Raw genomic sequence first — 19,703 nt, 5'->3', positions numbered from 1 at the left:
GGGGCGCAGGGTAGTGCTCAGCCCACGGAGCTCCCGCTGTGCTCGGATAAGGACGACGCCACCGATGACAAATCACGGGTGAAAACGTAGGAAGTAAATCTGGACACCCACTCCTGGGGAGCCTAAGACCCCGCTTCTTCCCGGCTGGGTACAGACCCACCTCGGGGCAAACAGGTGCCCCGCGGGCACAGCCCGGGGCAGCGGCAGCTCCTCGGCGCCTCGGGAACCGGCCCCCCGGCCCGTCCCACCGGGCTTCCCGCATCCGGCCCCGAGGGACCGGCCCGCGGGACGGCCGGGTGGGGGAGGCCGGGGGAGGTGGGAGGAGACATGGGAAGGACTTCGGTTGCCACTACAAATCTGGTGACAGACGCGCCGTCGGCACATGGCGATGGGCAGGTGGGTGCGGGGCGGCGGCAGGGCCCGGGGCGGCCGCGGGGGTGCGGCTGCTGGGCGAGTGCGGGATGTTGGCGGCGCTGCCCCGCCGCCGCCGCGCGTTCCCCGCGGGCCTCCCGCCGCGCTCCCGCCCGCGCGGGGTGTGGGGCGGGCGGGGCGGCCCCGCGCGGCACTGACGTCGCGGAGGGGCCGCTCCGAGGCGGCGGCGGCTCGGGGCGCCCAAGATGGCGGCGGGTGAAGGGTGCGTGCGGGACCGGCGGGCGGGAGCGGCAGTGGCGCGGCGGCGCTGCCAGCCCGCCCAGGGCCGACCTGCGCGGAGCAGGTGCCCGGCGGAGGGGAGCGTGGGGCGGGAGACACCGGCGCCTTTTCCTCGGGGAGGGACGGTAGCGGTGGCGCGGTGTTTGTGGAGGGCCACCTGAGGAGGAGGTGCTCGTTGTCGCGGGGGCGAGCCGGGCAGGGTACGGCGTGGGGCCGGGGGAGCGGGAGCCCGGGACCAGGCAGCCCCACCGGGCAGGGGGGTTCTGCCGCCTCCCCGCCGCGCTCGGTGTGTGGCGGGGAACCCTGCATGGGCCCGCTGCCTTACGCGTCCCCGAGGGGCCGGGAGGACGTCGAGGTGAGGGAGGGCGCGGGTGAGCGGGGCCCGCTGCTCTCGGCTCCTGTCTGCTGTGGCCAGAGGCGAAGTCGCGCCTTGTCGCGGTGCGCCGGGGGCGCCGGACCTTCTGCGGAACGGCCCCGAGCCCCGGGCCAGCCTTGCGGGGGTGTCTGTGCTTGCAGGACCTGTCAGAGCAGTCGGAAATGCTCGATTTTCTGATCGAGATGAACTGTCAAGTGTCACTTCAGATCGATAAGAAGCGCTGTGTTTTTCGTGCCGGTGTGAAGGTGCTTCAGTCCGTGTTGTTTGTTTATCGTCAAGTCTCCGCTGCAGGAAACGCGCGGTTATTTGCCGTAGTAGACATCGAATGTAAAGCTGTACCGCTGTCTGTGGTGTCCTGGGGTAAATGGCCACTTCTAGGCAGCACGCTGGATGTACATTCTTAAGCTGGCAAAAAAAGAAAATAGAGCAAAAAAGTTAAATGGCACGGCTCCAAAGAAGGGAGACTGGGGGGTTTCTTGTCAAAGGCTGCTCTGTTAGAAATCGGAAATAATTCACAAAATTTCTTTTTGAAGTGCTGCTTTGATTTCAAGTCTAAATTGTTACGCCTGCAGGACTGTACTGCAGCTGGAAGTTACGCGCATAAGTGTTTCGTTGGGTTGTTTTCTTAAAGAAAACTCGTTTAAACAAGCAGTAAAGCAGTACATTTGCCATCTAGTTACTGTATTTGTTATCTAAAACTTTGAGTTGTTTAAGTACCCATGATTCCTATGTTTTCATTTATTCAGTAGGTCCTCTGAACCTGATGAGAATCAATTGGTAAACGGTCATCTGATTTAAAAGCCAGAATACACACACGTGTGTATATAATTGTAAAATTCTGTATTGCATCTAGTCTAATGTTGGAGACTTCTCATTTATGTGTCAGGCAATTAATTACAGAGTAGTGACTAAGGGGGAAATACAGTCTTTTGTTTATATTTATAGTTATGTTTTATAAATTTAGCTGTGAAAATCACCCTTAAATTGTTAAAGTCTTGATTTTTTTTTTTTTTTTTTTTTTTTTTTTGTATGGAACAGAAATGGAAGAAAACCATCAATTTTCATGACTTCTGAGTTGGTTTTGGCATCAAGTGCTTTTTCAGCTCATTAATTACCCAAAAATGTACATTTTGCCAGCCTTTCTTGAGTGGAACAAAAGGAATAAACATGTCAGTAAGGTTGAAATATGGTACAATAAATAAATCCTTTTCTATATATCTTTGTTTCAAGCTTATGAAACTTTGGTGCAAGGAAAAACTTCTGCGTATCTCTGTTTCCAGACAACTTAATGCTTCAATAGTACTATTCTATATGCTGGTAGTTGTTATTTTGCTTACTGCTTCAGCTCAGGTCTGTAGTAAGGACACAGAGGGGGGGCTTGATCTCTGAAGTGCTGGTCAACTAATTCAAAGTTTCTTTGTGTGTGTGCACAGAACTGAACCTCAGGAGAGAGGAATGCAGAAACTAGGGCTGAATAACTTCCTTTAGGGAATTTTAACATTGGAGCATTAGATTGTGCTATTTTATTCCAACTGCAGTTTTCAGGTGTGGGAATGAGTATGCAGTATTTTTCCTGTTTCTTCCATCATTGTCACTTCACTCCTGTTTTTTATCCTGAGATTTTTTGCCAAGTTTTGGTTCTAAGGTACAGCTTTTAAATGTTGTGGGCTGATGCAGTCTCAGTACTTCAAACATTCATTATGTCAGTGTGCTGCTTGACGTTCATCTGAAGTTTTCTTGGTCTCACTTTTGTACTCTGAGCTTTTTTACGGTGTTTTCAGATATTGCTGTCTTTTTGACCAAACTGCATTTTGATTTCTTCACCTTTTTTTCAAAGAAAGACTTTTCCCATGCTAAGATGCTTCCTCCCCCTCCCCCCTCCACCCTGTTTCTTTTCTCCACACATCGATGTAGGTGGGGAAATGTCATGCTGGCTTGGTTGCTGGAGGGGGAGCTGGGGCTTTAGGTTTTTCCCTTCGAGGTGCTGATCTTGTGCTTTCGTAGAATTGTGCTGCTTTTGCATGAAGAGCTTGAATGTGCAGTCCTGATTTACACAGTGGCTGTCCAGAAATCAGTGGACTGTTCTTGTCCTCAGTCTGATATCTGCTTACACTGAGGCATTTAAGCAGTGTTAGTCTTGAGAATGTTTTTAAAAGTGCGGAAAAAAAGAATCTGCTCATGTAGTATTAAAAGGAAGGAAAAACAAAGCACAGGGTTTATGCAGTGACTTTAATGAATCCAGAAAGAGTTGGCCCTTCAGACTGCTCTGACTGACAGCATTGCTGTGTGTGATAGCCCTGTGGAAAGGTAGGGTTTAGTGTTCTTTTCTGGTCTGCTGGAAAGGACTGTTACTAATATGTTATGCAATAGAATCTATATATGTTAGCCCAAACCCACAAAGATAAGTCTTGTCCCTTAAAATTCTCCATTCCACATTTAATTATTGCAGCAGGCTTTACATACATATTATTATCCTGAATTTTATCAGTGTTACAAAAGTTCCAAAAGTTTTGCTGTGGAAAAGAAGCTGTCAGACTAAGAGACATGAGATAATGCTGATGATCTTATTTATAAAGACAGTATAAAAAGCAAACTTACTATTTGTAAAAGAATCTAATTAGCAGCCTGCAGATAAGATTGCCTTTTAGAAGCAATTAATGTTATGGGTGCAAGCAAGATGAAAGAGTTAAGCAAGTGTTACTTTTGTGATCTGCTGACCATGGCACACAAGAGATCTCGACCTCCCCTAATACACTGTGGCTGGTACTTGGTCTAGGAGCTGCTGCATGGTTCCCTAGAGGTCGTGGTGCCTGAAATTCTTTGGTGCAGTCAGTATGGACTGGAAACAACTCTTAGGAGAATGAATGAGAGATTAATAGGGGAAGGTAAAACTGTGTACAGATTTTACTTTCTCTACAGCTGGTTCAAGCTTTTCTTCATTACAGAATAAATTCTATACAACACATGTAATTCTGAGTGCTGATTATGTGCTCAGAGGCTTATTGCAGCTCTTATGTTGCTATCTGTATTGTAACATTTTAAAAGGCATTAGCCATGGGCCAGTTAACCAAACTAAGCCATTTTTGGTTGAATCTTTTAATGACAGTTTTTATCAAAGTACCAGATGAAAATTAGAGCTTCTTTTCTAGCCATCAGCAACCTTTTACCTACTTTCCTGCCTTAGTGGTGTCGTGGCATTGTACATTAGGATTCTCTCTAGCTAATGTTTATTTTACACTAAACATCTACTCTATATTCAGTAACCTATTCAGTGTTTCAGAACTGTAGAAATTGATAAATATTAGCATATAGGCTAATAGCTGGAATACAGTTTTTTGGTTCTATCCAGAGGTGTGCAAATCACTCAGTACTGTTGTAGTATGGCTTATTTACCTGTAGAACATAGAAGCCAGGGCCTTTATACTGTACAGCCTAAGCCTGGTGCAGAGCATGTATTTGAAATGGCAAATTTGTCTCACTTGGTATAGGCTGAATATTTGACAAAGCCTTGAACTCCTCAGGTGAATTAATTGATTCATCTGGCAAGCACTGTGCATAATGGTACTGGTGCTGTGTGCTCTTTGGCCCTCCTGGTCAGTGATGTGGTGGGCACAAATGCCCCAGATCAAATGTAATCACTTCCTGATGCATCACAGCACTGTTATCATTTATCTCTAGCTGTTGTATCTTAACAAGATAGTCAAAAATGGTAAAAACAAGAATGAATCACTGTCTCTTTACTTCTTTGCTAATCAGAGGCTGTCTCTTTTGGGTAAATGCACTTTATAGGAGGAAGCAAAAACAGTGGCTTTGAACAAATAAATGTAACCATACAAACTTAGTAAAGGATGTAAGCCAGTGCTAGTCAGATTTTTAAATTAACTTTTGAAGACCTGGATTAGAAAGTTTTAATAAAGTGTGTGGTAATTGATGTAGCTCCTGCTATTTCTGTCTTAGGAAATCAAGTTCTGCTTTGCTAAGTTTCTCTTTCAGAGGTGTTAGGATGACGTGTTAAAATGTAGATATTTAAGATACATCATTATAGAAATAGTATAATGGGGTTGACTGAGCACAGAGGGGCAGTGATTTAATTAAGGGTATGGATTAATTAAGGGTTTGAGTTGTATAAAGCCTCATTTGTCTGAACTGTTGGCACTGTGTAAACATAATAAATTTAAGTGAACTTTGCACTTCTGCACCTGTATGCTTAGGGGTAGAATTAATAGGGGAATTTTGGAATCTCAGAATGGTTTGAGTTGCAAGAGACCATAAAGATCCTGTAGTCCAGTCCCCTGCTGTGTGGAGGGACACCACCAATTAGCTCCAGTTGTTTAAAGTCCAATCCCACCTGGCCCTGAACAGTTCTAGGGATGGGGGCATCCACAGCTTCTCTGAACAGCCTTTCCCACTCTAAGTTGCTTTTGTATCCAATCTCTGTAACGGCATCTTTAAACAAAATCATTGCCCCTTAATAAAAAAACCAAACCAGGCCTAAAGTGTAGCTAGTATGCTTCAGTCCAGAGCCACAAAGCACTGGGAATATAAACTGTGGTATACAGGCAATTTAGTGTGAACGTGGAACTGCTGTTGAAGGTGTTGAGTGTGTATGTGGCTCCACATGACTGATTTCTTTCATATGTTTGGTGGGACTCAGCTGGATGATGATAGTGGTCTTCATCTTAATATGAATTTGGTACACTGACTCCTGTAAAAGGGATACGGTTGTGTATTTATTAACTATAACTTCCTTTTTTTTTTTTAGTTGCAGGTCGAATTATGGGCAGAAGCTAGTTTGGATGATGTGTTTTGCCAGCATATCTCTGCAATTTCAGTTTTAACAATGGATAAGTGTAAGCACGTAGGACGTCTGCGACTGGCCCAAGATCACTCCATTCTCAATCCTCAGAAATGGCATTGCATGGACTGCAATACTACGGAATCTGTGTGGGCGTGCCTCAGCTGCTCACATGTGGCGTGTGGAAGATACATCGAAGAGCATGCACTAAAGCACTTTCAGGAGAGCAGCCACCCAGTGGCATTGGAAGTTAATGAGCTGTATGTTTTCTGCTATCTCTGCGATGATTATGTTCTCAATGACAATGCAACCGGTGACTTAAAACTCTTGCGGAGTACATTAAGTGCAATCAAGAGTCAAAACTATGACTGCACTACTCGAAGTGGGAGGACTTTGCGTTCTATGGGTACCAGTGATGATTCCTACCTTGCACACGGTGGTGCCCAAGCCATGCTTCGGAATGAAGACAGGATGTTCACAGCTCTCTGGCACCGACGGCGTGCGGTCCTTGGCAAAGTATTCAGATCGTGGCTTGAGTTGACACCTGCTGGGGAAAGGATTTTGGAAGAAGAAAGACGTCAAGAAGAAGCAGAGCTAAAAAAGGACAAAGCTAGGAAGAGAAGACAAGAAAGAAAACGTGAGTTGAAAGCAGAGATGGAAAAGATGCCTCCAAGAAAGAGCAGTCGTTTACAAAATCAGTTTAGAATGTGCTCAAAACCAGAACCCTGCCCTCAAAAAACCTCACAGAACATGGAATTTTTGTCAGAGTTGAAAGAAACATATACCTCAGAAGAACTGAGAGTGAAAAAAATAAGTGACTCTCCAATTAAACGAAGGCCTACAGTGACTCCTGGAGTAACAGGACTGAGAAACCTGGGGAACACATGCTATATGAATTCTGTCCTGCAGGTATTAAGTCACTTACTTATTTTTCGAGAATGCTTTTTAAAGCTTGATCTCAACCAAACTCAGGAACTGCTGGCAACAGCAACCAATGGTAAAACAAGATCTTCATCTAAACACCTGTCAATAGCTGCCTCAACATTACATGTGAATGAGAGCCAAGAGAAAGTAAAGGGATCATATTCTGTACGGCGGCCTAGTTTGTCCTCTGGATTAAGTGGAGGAGCATCAAAAAGTATGGAACTTATTCAGCCCAGGGAGCCCAGCTCAAAGCATATTTCTCTCTGTCATGAGTTGCATACTCTATTCCAGGTTATGTGGTCTGGCAAATGGGCACTGGTGTCTCCTTTTGCCATGCTTCATTCTGTGTGGAGACTAATTCCAGCCTTCAGAGGGTATGCCCAACAAGATGCTCAGGAATTTCTCTGTGAACTTTTGGATAAAGTACAGCAGGAACTGGAGACTACAGGGACCAGATACCCAGCTCTCATCCCTGCTTCTCAAAGAAAACTTATAAAGCAGGTTTTGAATGTGGTTAACAACATTTTTCATGGACAGCTATTAAGTCAGGTATGTTTTATGATTTTTTTTTTTTTAAGGTGTTTAATGATTTATAGTTCTGGATTTACTCTAGTCAGTCTGGGATGGACATACTTCAAAGGTTTATACATTTATAACTGTTATGGAGGGATGGTGAGGATATATTACACCGTTTCAGAAGAAATATTACGCAGTTTCAATAAAAGCCACCCTGTAGCCCTCCCACTACCAAAAACTAGGCCATTCAAACCCAATACACCTGTTAATCATTTGGTATTTTAAAACACACCTTTCCACATACTGAGAAACACTTGTATTTGCTGTTAAGCACCAACTCATTTGAAGGAATGAAGAATTTACAATTTCAAGTATCTGGCTTATCACTGTAGTGCTGCTAGATAAAAGGTGTTAAGGAAGGTTAATCTAGTGTAAGTAGAAACCGATTAGGTAATGGATGTCAAACAGGATATTATTTCACTAAATAGCTTGAATTTGAGATTGTTTACCAGTGAGTAATTGCATGTCACGATTTTATGTACAAAAATACTAATACGTCTTTTCTATTGCAACACAAAGATACAGAAGGCTCTGTCAACACAGGAACCAAATTTGTGGGGTGGTTTTCCTTCTTTCTGCATGACTCCTTTTTTCCCCCCTACTTCTCAGCTCCTTGTTAAGTATTTCAGTGTGTTCACTGCTATTATACATATCCAAACAGTGTGTATAAATGTCTCAATACTGACTGAACAAACAAATGCTTGTTTCTGTTGATTTAATCTAAAAGCTAACCACATTGCAGCAGGAACAGAAGTTGGGAAGTTCCTGGCTCCTGGAATGGATCTATAGTATACATGAATATGTTAACTGAGGGAGTGTGGAAGCATTTGATGAATATTGTGTGTAAAGAAAAGGCTTAACACAAAAACGTCAGGTATTCTGACTATTTGAATGATGGTTTAATGTTTTGATATGTAAAACTGGAAATCCAAGTGGTTTTTGACTAAGGTAGGATTGTTTACTGCTATGATCCCTGTAAACTTTATAGGAAGGTAACAGGGCTGTTTGCAGCATATGTCAGCCCTCAGTCATTTTAGATTTTGTGAAACTACTGGAAACTGTTAGATCTATCCACAAATCTGGAACACCAGCTACCTTCTGCCTGGGACAGAGTGCACACACTTCTGTGGCATACTTCCTTTCCTTGGGTACTATATATCTTGTGTCAGTGTTGCACAACTGGAAATGTTTAGTATATTATGTCATTAAAGAGTTTTTTATTTGAAAATTCCATTCCTCTCCAAAATAGCAATTTTGCCAGCAAAATAAGGTTATTTTTTTAGGAATAGTGACAAGGTTTGCTTGTGTTGCAAACCTCCTTACAGGATTCATTCCTTTAGTAAGCATTTTCAAGGCTCTAAAGACACAGCATCATTTCAGCAATAACTACTCTCACATATTGTTAGCTTTATATGGAGAGGTTTTTGACTAGAAACCCTCCCGCCTTCCTGAGACCAGGAGAGGAGTAATGAGAATTCACTAGTGAGTAAACTAAAACAAAAACCAAACCAAAACAAAAAGTCCTCACTTCCACACTATTGAATAAACCAGAAAGGGAATTAAGCAGTTTCGAAGTATTCTGTGACTTCTGTTACTATATACAGCTCTTACTGCAGCTGCTCCATGTTAGTGTGCAGAATACAGCCTTGATCAACTCAAAAATGCCTGAAGTGCGAGGAGCAAGAAAAATAGTATTGAAGCTGTTATCTAGTAATTTTTCCCTGGCTCATTAGGCAGTTCCCACTGGACTGTTCAACACTTTACCTGTCCCAGTGTTCCCTTTGTCTTCTGCCACTCCTTTTTTTTTTTGTTTTAGTCTTCACTTGTGGTTTTGAACATGATAAATATTATAAGGAAAAGGTAAGCCCTGAAGATTTAAATTCCTTTCCTGTAAAATATATTCAGGTCATCTTAATGATTTAGTCCCTGGTGTTTGCACATGGAAAGATGAACTCTAAAGACTCTGTTATGCAATTATTATTCTTTCCTCAGTAAGATTCCTACACCATGATTTCACTAGGCGTTTGTCAGAACTGCTTTAATGAAGTTAACAAAAAAAGATGAGAAAACACCCATGCAGGGCTGGAAAAAGCCCCAAACTTCATGCTATGTCATTTCATCTCGGGCAGCATTAGCTCTTAAAAGCAATGAGTGTGCGTTTAGTCCTTGCAGGCTTAACTTTATCTACCTACAAGATAAAGTAATACTGTGATAAACATAGTAATAAAAATAAATATGCACTACTGTGACAGTATTATAGTTTCTCTCTAGAAGATAACTGGAGCTGTTCCCAGCTGCCCTTATTAAAAACAAGACAGGATTTTATTCTAGCGTGTTAAGTTACATCTTACTTCATTGAAAAAGGGGAATTGGGAAGTGTGTTTCTGTGTGCAGTTGGCCTCCATTTTAGACCCCCTGAAACATTACCATACTTGCTGGCCTTTTGTACAGAAAATATATGTTGAAGATACTTGATTCTGTGAGAGACTCAAGTGCCCTGAAGTCAATCTTCCTGACCTTCAAACCATAGAAATACTATGAACTACTCTTGATAAAGTACACAGAGGATCCCTTACAGTGCTGATAAGCTGTGTGTTTACTTAGGTATCACATTACTTTCATATGTGCAGCTCAACTTTTCCCCCCTTCATCTAGTTCTAATTTAATTTGAAGGGAAGTCATAATCCTGAGTTGCCATCCATTTGTTGCTATTGAAGTGCTGCCTGGTTCAGCACTGAATTTAGGATCTAAGATTAAGAAAGCAGAGAATTGAGTGTTTGAGAATCTTATGCAGATTACTTTTTGATAACTAGAAAAAGTTTTGGATGATGTCAAAACAATTGAACATTTTATACGAGGTAGTTGTTTTTCTTTTGCCATTTTCTCAGCAGATTTAAAGTAAGTTTTCTTCATCTACTGCTTGACATATTTTACTATTTTATAGAGTACTAGACTAGGTAATGGGTAACTCCAGGGACAGCATGAGCAAATTGCTGTTGTTTTTTTATTTTATGTTTATTCTAATACCTGGTTTAGGATTTCAGCTTTTTACTTTGCAGGACCGTGAAACTGTAGTATCTGGTACATCTAAGAGAAGTAAAGATCTGCATTGTAGGTGCAAAACCCTTCCCCTCTGCTCTGTCTTCACTGCTAGTCTTCCTGCAGTGATTGGAGAAAGTGGCTCATATCTCTCAAACCCACTGGGCCTCTGAGGAGATCTCAGTATGTCTATTAAAATCCTAGTTGTTTTCAATCCCTCAGTGCTGGTACTCTTGTGGAAGGTACTTACTGTCTCCTGTCCTCAGTCCTTCAATGGGAAAGGAGAAACTACTGTGCTATGAACTAAGTTGGCAGTGGTAAACTGACCCACACTGGCTCACAGATCTCTGAAGTAAATTTCAAGAGCTCAAGTATGTTAGCTGTTGTCTCAAGATTTTTTTGGCTTGTGTTTTTTTAAATGTCACCAACTAAATACCACAGTATGCAACAAATTTTCAAGTATCTTTATTTAAACTTTTTACATATTAAGCAAGGAAGGGGACAGGTGTGTTTCTAAAAATCCAGAAACTGAAATAACAAATTTATTGTGTGCTACGTGTACTCAGAAATTCTTGTACAAGGATAAAATCCACCTTGAGCTTCCTTCTCTGGGCTGAACAGTCCCAGCTCTCTCAGTGTTTCCTCATATGTCAGATATGTCCAAGGCCTTTCATCATCTTCCTGGCCCTTTAGTGGACTCAGTCCAGCATATCCATGTCTCCCTTTTTTCTGAGCACTTGACCCAGCACTTCAGCTGTGTGGGAGCTGAGAAGAGAGATCACCTGCCTGGACCTGCTGGTGATATTCTGCCGAATGCAGCTCCAGAGGCTGTTGGCCTTCTTTGCCATAAGGGCACATTACCGGCTCCTGGACAGCTTGTCCCCCAGGTCCTTCTCTTCCCACTCAACTTGTACTGGTGCCTGGGTGATTCCTGTGCAGGAGCAGGACATGGTGTTTACTTTTTTAGAGCTGCATAATGGCCCTGTCCCATTCCCACTGGGTGGGAGTGCCCCCAGCCAGCCTTACCAGCCACTCCTCCTGCTTTGTGTCTTCTGCAGACTTCTCAGAGTTCAGAAGAATTTACTCCAATATTTTTTATAGCAATGCCTGATAGGAACTAGTTTCTGATACCTCTAGGCATGCTTAAAACTTCCTAAGCAGTTTGATTACTTCCTGATCATTTTAAAGGTGGAATCTAAGCAAGATGCTTCCCCCTGCTCCTGCTCAGCACAGCAGAATAAAAGCATGCAGTGATCAGAGAAACAGATATGCCAGGTCTCAAGGAGTGAAGTAGTTTCTAACCAGTGTAGTATGTAAACGATTCTTAAAGCATATTTCAGGACAGATTGTCTGAGAAAAGGGGAAATGTGATTTTTGAGTTGTTTGAAAGCCTTCAGTTTGGGGTAGTATGCTGTGAGTTAAGAGTTTGGGGGAGAATGCTGAGGGTGATCTGTGTAGTGCTGAGTGTTAAATCTCCCACTGAATGGACTGTTAGAAAGATGGAACTTCAGGCAGGTAATGGGATGATTTGCACCTAAACCAGTTGATGTCATGTATACTGATTTCTATATTTTGGTGTTAGTCTTTGTGCTTTTATGTTTAGCTCAACCTACAAAATGATTGTCAAGTTGTTTTCCAACCAGATGAAAGTAACATTTTAAATTAATCTATAAGAGGACATTGAATCACAGACTGCAATTACCTGTGGTTATGCTTTATGTTATTCTGCTAAACAGATAAAGATAATTTTGAGTATACTGTATGCTTATCACTACAAAGTTCGGTTCGTGGTTTTTTTATGCTGACAGTCATATGAATTCTGCATTTTAGCTGTATTCCAGAGATCCTCTTCAATTACTTTCCTGTACAAAAATTGAGTTACTAGTCATTATATATAGGTCTCATCTAGTGAAAGCACAAAAATGGGACTGGCTATTTTACTCTTCTTAAAAGCAACAAAGGAAAAAAAGAGTTGGGGCAGAGGTGGTTAAGAGTTTTCTTTCTTCCATGCAAGTGCATGGCACATAGGCAAAACAGTTGACGATGAAGTTGGCTTTTTCTGCAGCAATATGTTAACTATTTTCTTTGGCTGCATTTACACTGAATGCCATCCAGGGCAGTGGCTGTCCATCATGTTATTGTGGCCACAATGATGCTTGTCTGCGTAGTCTCCGTGCTTAGCTTGAATCAAGCAATTTGATCCAGCTCTTTTCAGTCTGGCCTTTGGCCCATGATTGAATACTAAGCTTTAACCAAACAATTGTATTTAGTACCCGTGTTTCAAGGCATGAGAGGGTGGTCAGAGCAGAACATAAGGTAGAGATTTCAGACTAGTTAAAATCTGTCATTTACTTTGCTCTAATGTGAACTTCTCATTTGCTTTGCTATAAATGACAGTATTAAAGCTTCTTATAATAGCAATTCTGAATTATAATGGGAAGGTGGACTCAACCTCTGAATTTATGAAGTATAATCATAGATAGATATCTCAGATTGCTAGAGTACACTCACTTCCCTATTACTGTTGTGCATACTTATACTATACAAAGTTGCACTAGATAAAGTTTTTGCCATTTGAGTTCATGTTTGGGGTTCATTTTGTGTTTTATAAAATCTCATCTCAACCAACTTTTGAACAGTTTTTACAATTTCTGGAGAAATTTCTTTCTCATGGAGAAAGAAAGAAAATCTGTGTTGAACTGTGTGAATGATAATGGAGTCTGAGATAAAGGAGTCACATTTAGGACAGAAAGAAGAGTGATGGGAATGTTATGAAGCCAGTGCAGATGAATTCCACAGAAGGCTGGGAATCCTCCTGCTTTTTGAGTAAGCCAGCTGGTAAGCACAGGCCTGGCTCAGAAAAACACTTCCACCCTGTTGCAGCCGTGCTTGGCTGTCCTTTACCACCATGTCCAGGAGCAGCAAGCCCACAGGGGCTGACGGGGTTGCCCGGGTGTGTCAGGTTACCACGCTGTTGGCAGCTACAGAAATCCCTGAGTTTTACTCTGCTGCAGTGAGGACTAGCTTGGATTTGAGGAAATAAGTGCAGCTGTGTATGAGTAGAGGGTTTTGTCCCCACAAATCAGCTTTGCTCACAGTTGCATGACGAGATGAGAAGCAGATTTATTTTATCTGTTTGTGTTCTTCAGGTTTTTTGACTGGTAAAAATGGGAAGCTGGGTCTATTATTCATGTCTTTTTTTCTGGGATAGTACTCATTAGCTAGTTGGAAAAGAAGATCTTAACCTAAATTTAAAACCTCAGAATGTGTTAAAATTATCTGTATTAAAGTCACATGTGTTCTACATACTGAGCTCCTTAATCTTAAGTGTGGATTTATGCACAACAAATTATTAAATAACTCATCAATTAAATAAACTTTTGACCCAACAAAATTACCCATTTGTACAACAGAAATTTATTAGTCATTCTGGATTTAAGATGGAGTGTGATTGAACTGTGGCCAAACATATATTTTGTCTCCTATGTCTAGATTTCAGCTCTGAATTGTTAATAATCTGTGGCTTTGAAACATTGCCAGATGTTAGCACTTGCAAAAGATGCTCCTGACAGTGTAAATTAAAATAGAAGAATCTTCTCTTTTCTGCCATGTAAGTTTGAAGTTTTGTTTTCTAAAACAAGGCAGTGGCATTTTCATCTTAGAACTTAAAGCAGTTAACAGCTTTCCTAACTGCACTGTGGAATGTTCATGCTGGGACACAAATCCACATGTGCACTAGGTGGCTAATGCAGAGATGGAGTATAGGCTGTTGCAGCTACTGAGTGTAGCTACAAGAACACCTAGGGGAAAGATACCATGAGGTGACAGATAGGTCCTTATATAAAAGATTATGAAATACCACAGCAGGGTGAATAATTACCTAACAGCAAACCTTCAGAGGAAAACAAAGGTGCATCTGAACAAAACTGAGTGTACTTTCACACTTGTGTTGGCTTACTAACCAAACTGAAGGGAATAACAGTGAATTTATTTATACAGCAGCAGTATAAAGGGGTCCCTGTGAAGTAACAATCTTTGGATGTCACATGAATTTTCATTCCTTTATTACTGTGTCTTTGCATTAGTTGTTCTGAACAACTTGTGGTATTTTCCTGAATAGGAAGCATGCTACACCTGATGTGTTGTCTTTCCAGCTTAGACAAGCTACTGCTTTTAACTTATTTTCCTATGTATGGAATGTTATAATAAATTAATTGTCTCCTGCTGTAGTATCTGCATTTTCCAGGTTGACTCACTTCACTTCTTTACATTTTATTCATGTTGTTTTACTGCTTGTCCTTTCCCTAGTGTGACGATGGATCCACTTACTGAAAGAAGAAATAAATTATTTTTACCTGTTAATTTTTCTTTGAAGAAGTGTGCTCCCTAATCCAGGCTTCCCTGGAAGACTTACAAAGTAAGAAGGATATGACTTTAAAATCCCCAGCTGTTTGTTTTTTTTTTTTTTTTTTTTCTTTTGTGTGTATGTGTGTGGTTTTGATTTATTTTTATTTATTTTTAAATTAACCTGTATTATAATTTCTCATGTAAATTTTCCTTTTGGAGAAAAGACTGCTGAGACTTCACCAGCTGCTTTCTTTTGGACAGTCCCAGACCATTTTGACATTGTTTTTGTTTCTCAGTAAAACATAAGAACACTTGTTTTTGGTGACAGTTTTGGACATGCTGCTTCAGAGAAAAGAAATTAGGTATATCATCTCTGTTGTTAAATGACTTTGTCTTGTCTTTGGTTACCCTTGGTTATCTCTAGGAAAAAGAATCTCTTTTTAGAGCTGTGTTACAGTACATGTTTAGCAAAGTACATTTTTGAGTGTAAGCAGCTGGTGAAATATCTTTTTTACAGGTTACATGTCTCACCTGTGACAATAAATCAAATACCGTAGAGCCTTTCTGGGACCTGTCCTTGGAGTTTCCCGAGAGGTATCACTGCAATGGCAAGGAGATGTCGTCTCAGTATCCATGTCTGCTGACAGAAATGCTGGCCAAGTTTACAGAAACTGAAGCTTTGGAAGGAAAGATATATGCATGTGATCAATGCAACAGTGAGTAAAGGCAGTATGTACTCATGCATATGTTCTCTGTGTAAAATATAAACTGACAGTGCAAGTATAGAAGTCTTAAAAGTATATTGCAAACAAAGACCTTTTCTTATGTCCTGGTGTGGCCATTTGACAGCTGTTACTTGCCCCTAGAAGATTAAATTGGTCAAAAGATGTTTTGAAGTGTGATGCTTCATTTAGATACAATCTCATGACACACTAATGGGGTTTCTCATACTCCCAGCTGAAGAAGCCATCACCTTTTTAAATTAAGGTGATTAATGTAAGTGACCACAAGTATTTTTTACTTGCACTGTAGGGTAATCATTGCAAAATGGATCTCAGAGCATATCCTTTTTAAGGAGGCATGTACCACAAATATTTAGGTCCACACAAATTCTCTGGATAAATCTTAGACTGAAATACAAGGCTGTTACCAAGGTTTGTTTTGTGTAACTGTGTGTTTGACCTCAGCAAAACGAAGGAAGTTTTCTTCTAAACCAGTTATACTCACAGAAGCTCAGAAGCAGCTTATGGTGTGTCGACTACCTCAGGTTCTCAGATTACACCTTAAACGGTTTAGGTAAGTAGTACCACAACAAAAAGTGTTGCAAACTGACAGATTCAGTCTTGCTCTATCATTGCTTAGCTTAAATGTTTTTCAGCATCAGTTTCATTTCCCTTTACTAGTATGGTGAGAAATAGTTACTAGAAACTTATTTGTCTTGTTCACTTGAAACGTCAGTAAGATATGTTACAATTTTAAGCTTTAACTTTTTGGATTTCAGATACTTGCTACTTCAGTACCAAAATTATTTTATCCTTGTTTTCAGTCAAAACCTACTAACCTTGCTCTGAACTCTATTGGTAAAAATTAATCTTGTGGTAGAGTAGGATGCTCATAATCACTAATGCACAAAGCTAGACTGTATTCAGAGGAAGTCTCAGATAACCTTCCTATATCCAAATACATAAATACATTTAGCCTCAGAGAAGGGAAGTGGACACTGCATCTCTGAACTCGTAGCCCAACATCAGTACTGTCTGTCCCTCATACAAAGGAAACTGAAAATGAGATAGAATAAATGAGAAATACCAAAGAGATATAACAGGTGGGAAATACTTCCTACTCACCACTGCGCAGATCTTAAGACAGATGTTTCAGAAGAGGAGAGCAGTAGGGTACCATAGACACATTTAAAAGGCCTTGAAATAAAGAAGTAAAAGAGTAAGCTTAGCAAAAAAAAAAAAAAAAACAAGCCCTAGCATTTATTTGTGCACAGAATAATAGTGAAAATATTATGTTATATTCAAACATAATTCAGAATGCTGTGCTCTTTCCTTGAAAAAACCGTAAGTTTTCATTTGATTTAACTTTCCAGGTGGTCAGGACGCAATCACCGTGAGAAGATTGGTGTACATGTTAGTTTTGATCAAATACTAAACATGGAGCCTTATTGCTGCAGGGAATCCCTCAAGTCTCTCCTGCCTGACTGCTTCATCTACGACTTGTCCGCTGTGGTAATGCATCACGGGAAAGGATTTGGCTCAGGGCACTACACTGCCTACTGCTACAATTCTGAAGGAGGTAGGAACCAGCTGGGAAATGAGCGATGAGGGAGAAAGGGGTGTTCCTAATTCTAAACTGATACAAAGTGTGTCTTTTCTCAAAAGCAAAAGGGAATCAATTGTAGCTGATCTGCCTGAAGTGAGAAGTGCAGCTCTGTAGACCAACAGTTTAGTTTTTGCATTGCCTTGTTAAATGTGTTCTAGCTATAAACTCTCTTGTAAATCTGAGGAAGCTAAGCTAGGCTTTTAAAACATTGAGGTAATAAACCAGGTCAACTGAAACAGTTTACTGTTTCTACAGAACTCATTAAATGGGACCAAACACTAATTAATTATTAAATATGATGCAATTACTTAAAATCAATGTCCTGATGACTTTTTTGTTCTGGTTTATTTCCTTATTGTAGGATTTTGGGTACACTGCAATGATTCGAAACTCAACATGTGCACTATGGAAGAAGTATGCAAGGCTCAAGCCTACATTTTGTTTTACAGCCAACGACTTACTCAGGCAAATGGACATGGTAAAGTCCCTTGTCCTAGCACAGCTGAATGTCAGCAGCACACAGAATTAGCTGGCTGTTCCATGGACAACAGTAGCAGCTAATCCAAAGCCAGTTACCTGTGTGTATGGTAAAGGTTTAAATTGTCGTAACTATGTATTTTTAAAAGAAAGTACAGTATTGTACTTTCTCAATGTTTATATAGTTTTGTATTAGTTGAAGTACTCCTTACAATGGTTAGCAAAAGTTTTTATTGACAATAAGTAACTTTCAAAGTACCTAGAATTTCAATACAGCTATTTTTTTAAGGAAGAGATTGCTATGTGCATTTAACTTTTACCTCAGGCTATTTTTTTAAGCTGGTTTTGTATTTTGATAATATTTTTGAATTGGTTTAGAAAATTTACTTCAATGGGCAACTGATATTTGTCTGGTTAATTTTCTGTATATGCTTGTGTACATTTTATAGTATAGTTCTAATGATACCGTGATTCTTACTGTCTTGCAGGAATTGCTACTAGGTCTTAGAATATTGACATTCACCAGCAAGGAATGTTAAAACATGTCAGATAGTAAATGAATTGTTTGTAGGCCACTTTCTGTGAAGTTATTTTGCAAGCTTGAATGGCTATACTGAAGATACATTGATAGAATTTGTTAAAATCTGAACTTGAGGAAATAGAGCATGAAGTTATTTTCATATAAGTATATAAGAGGTGTGTTTAATATCACAAGAATGTATCTTTATCAAGACTTGCATGTTTTAGCCTTAACAAACATGACAACTTAAAGCTCAAGTGCCAAATTCAAAGTAATTTAACAACCAGGGGCTTTTTTATTCCAAAAAAATCAAAAGTTTTATTGAACAAACAAGTTAAAAACTCCATAACCCCCCAACAATAAAACCATACTCACTCACCCACTGTCATTGCTACAAGAACATTAGCCTCCCTTTTCTTGAATTGGACCAGCTTACTTTAAGCTGCAGCAAACATTGTCTGTCTCAGTCATCCCTGAACAAACAGCTGATGAAAAGCAGCTGCAATGTTTGCATGAAAGCATTCTCAGTCTGGTTTCATTACCCACAACTGCTGTACCTTATACTACATGGCCCTACCACTAGCATTAACAGAACTGTGCAGTGAGGAGAATTTAACAAGCAGGAATTATCAATCCTCCACATACAGTAGTTAATGCCAATTAAATTTTAGTAGTGAAGTTACTTTGTGTAAGTCCTATGCAAATTGTTACCTCATCTTCTGTGAAGTTTATACCTCAATAAAATGCCTTGATATGGACAGAAAAGCGTGTGTGTACTGGAATAAATTCCTACATTATTAAATTTTTAAAAATCTTAGATTTTGTCTAACAGGACTTAAGGTATTAACTATACTACTGCTTTGGCCATCTGTAAGTGATTTAACAGCTGGTTTTGCTATCATTTCTATTTCTGAAAGATGCCATATTATAACAAGCACATAGCAGCCTCAGATCTCAAACTTCTTGGTCTTCTGCTCATCCTAATTAAGTGTGCAAAACAGTTCATGTATTGGTTTGGGGAAATTTTTGGTTGATTGGGTTTTTGTGGTTTTGTTATTGGGTTTTATTCCTGTTTTCTTTTTTAGCCAAAAGCCATGAGCTGGAGTGAGTTATCTGACAAATGTACTTATTAAGGCTGTTCAGTCTTTAAAATACTTTCCTCTGCTGTCCTGGCTGGTGAAGAAATGCATGTAATTTAAACACCTTTTTCTACTTACAGGTAGTTCAGAAAATTTGCCTTTTAGCCTTCTGATACTTTTTCTTCCTCCAAGCATATCTCTTAGGAGATCCATAGGGGTCTTCAGAGACTCAAGCATTAACACAAGAGTCTGTCTTTGGACATGTAGAGAGCAACTTGGGTGTGAGAGTTAATTAGTCTCAATCGTCACTATTAAGCACATACTCAAGTCCCTTAGAAGGAGTCTTACCCTGCCATCTTCACTAGAAAGATTGCCTAGGCTGTGCTTCCAGCTATTCCCCTGCATTGGAGCTAAGATTGCTATGTCTCAAGTCTTTCTCTGAAAGACATCTTTAGCTCTGCAAAAGCAAATCCAGCTTTCTTCCATTGCTCTTCTTGGGTAGAACAAGAGAAGAGGAGGAGAAAGAGTCCTGGTCCTCCTAGTCACAGCAGTGAGGAGGGTAGAAATGATTAGTGCAGTCCACCACAAAGA

The 19,703-nt window shown here is 40.6% G+C and overlaps 1 protein-coding gene across 9 annotated transcripts; it reads left to right on the top strand.

Moving 5' to 3' along the window:
* Positions 1-262: 262 nt before the first annotated feature.
* Positions 263-18,798, top strand: USP44 (ubiquitin specific peptidase 44). Of its 9 annotated transcripts, none has more exons than XM_072923221.1 (6): positions 263-396; positions 5,790-7,295; positions 15,226-15,424; positions 15,896-16,004; positions 16,888-17,009; positions 17,398-18,798. In XM_072923221.1, exons 1-6 carry the CDS (start codon positions 328-330, stop codon positions 17,595-17,597), a joined length of 2,205 nt encoding a protein of 734 aa, XP_072779322.1. In that variant the 5' UTR covers positions 263-327; the 3' UTR covers positions 17,598-18,798. The 9 variants fall into 9 exon arrangements, 7 of the variants coding, with proteins under 7 accessions (XP_072779322.1, XP_030117431.4, XP_072779321.1 ...); XM_030261571.4 differs by having other exon boundaries at positions 16,804-17,009; XM_072923220.1 differs by having other exon boundaries at positions 313-396; positions 5,796-7,295; positions 16,804-17,009.
* Positions 18,799-19,703: the final 905 nt, after the last annotated feature.

The sequence above is a fragment of the Taeniopygia guttata genome, chromosome 1A (assembly GCF_048771995.1).
Source record: "Taeniopygia guttata chromosome 1A, bTaeGut7.mat, whole genome shotgun sequence".
NCBI lineage: Eukaryota > Metazoa > Chordata > Aves > Passeriformes > Estrildidae > Taeniopygia > Taeniopygia guttata.
Note: the sequence above shows the minus strand (reverse complement) of the source record. Positions and strands in the feature narration are given on the sequence as shown.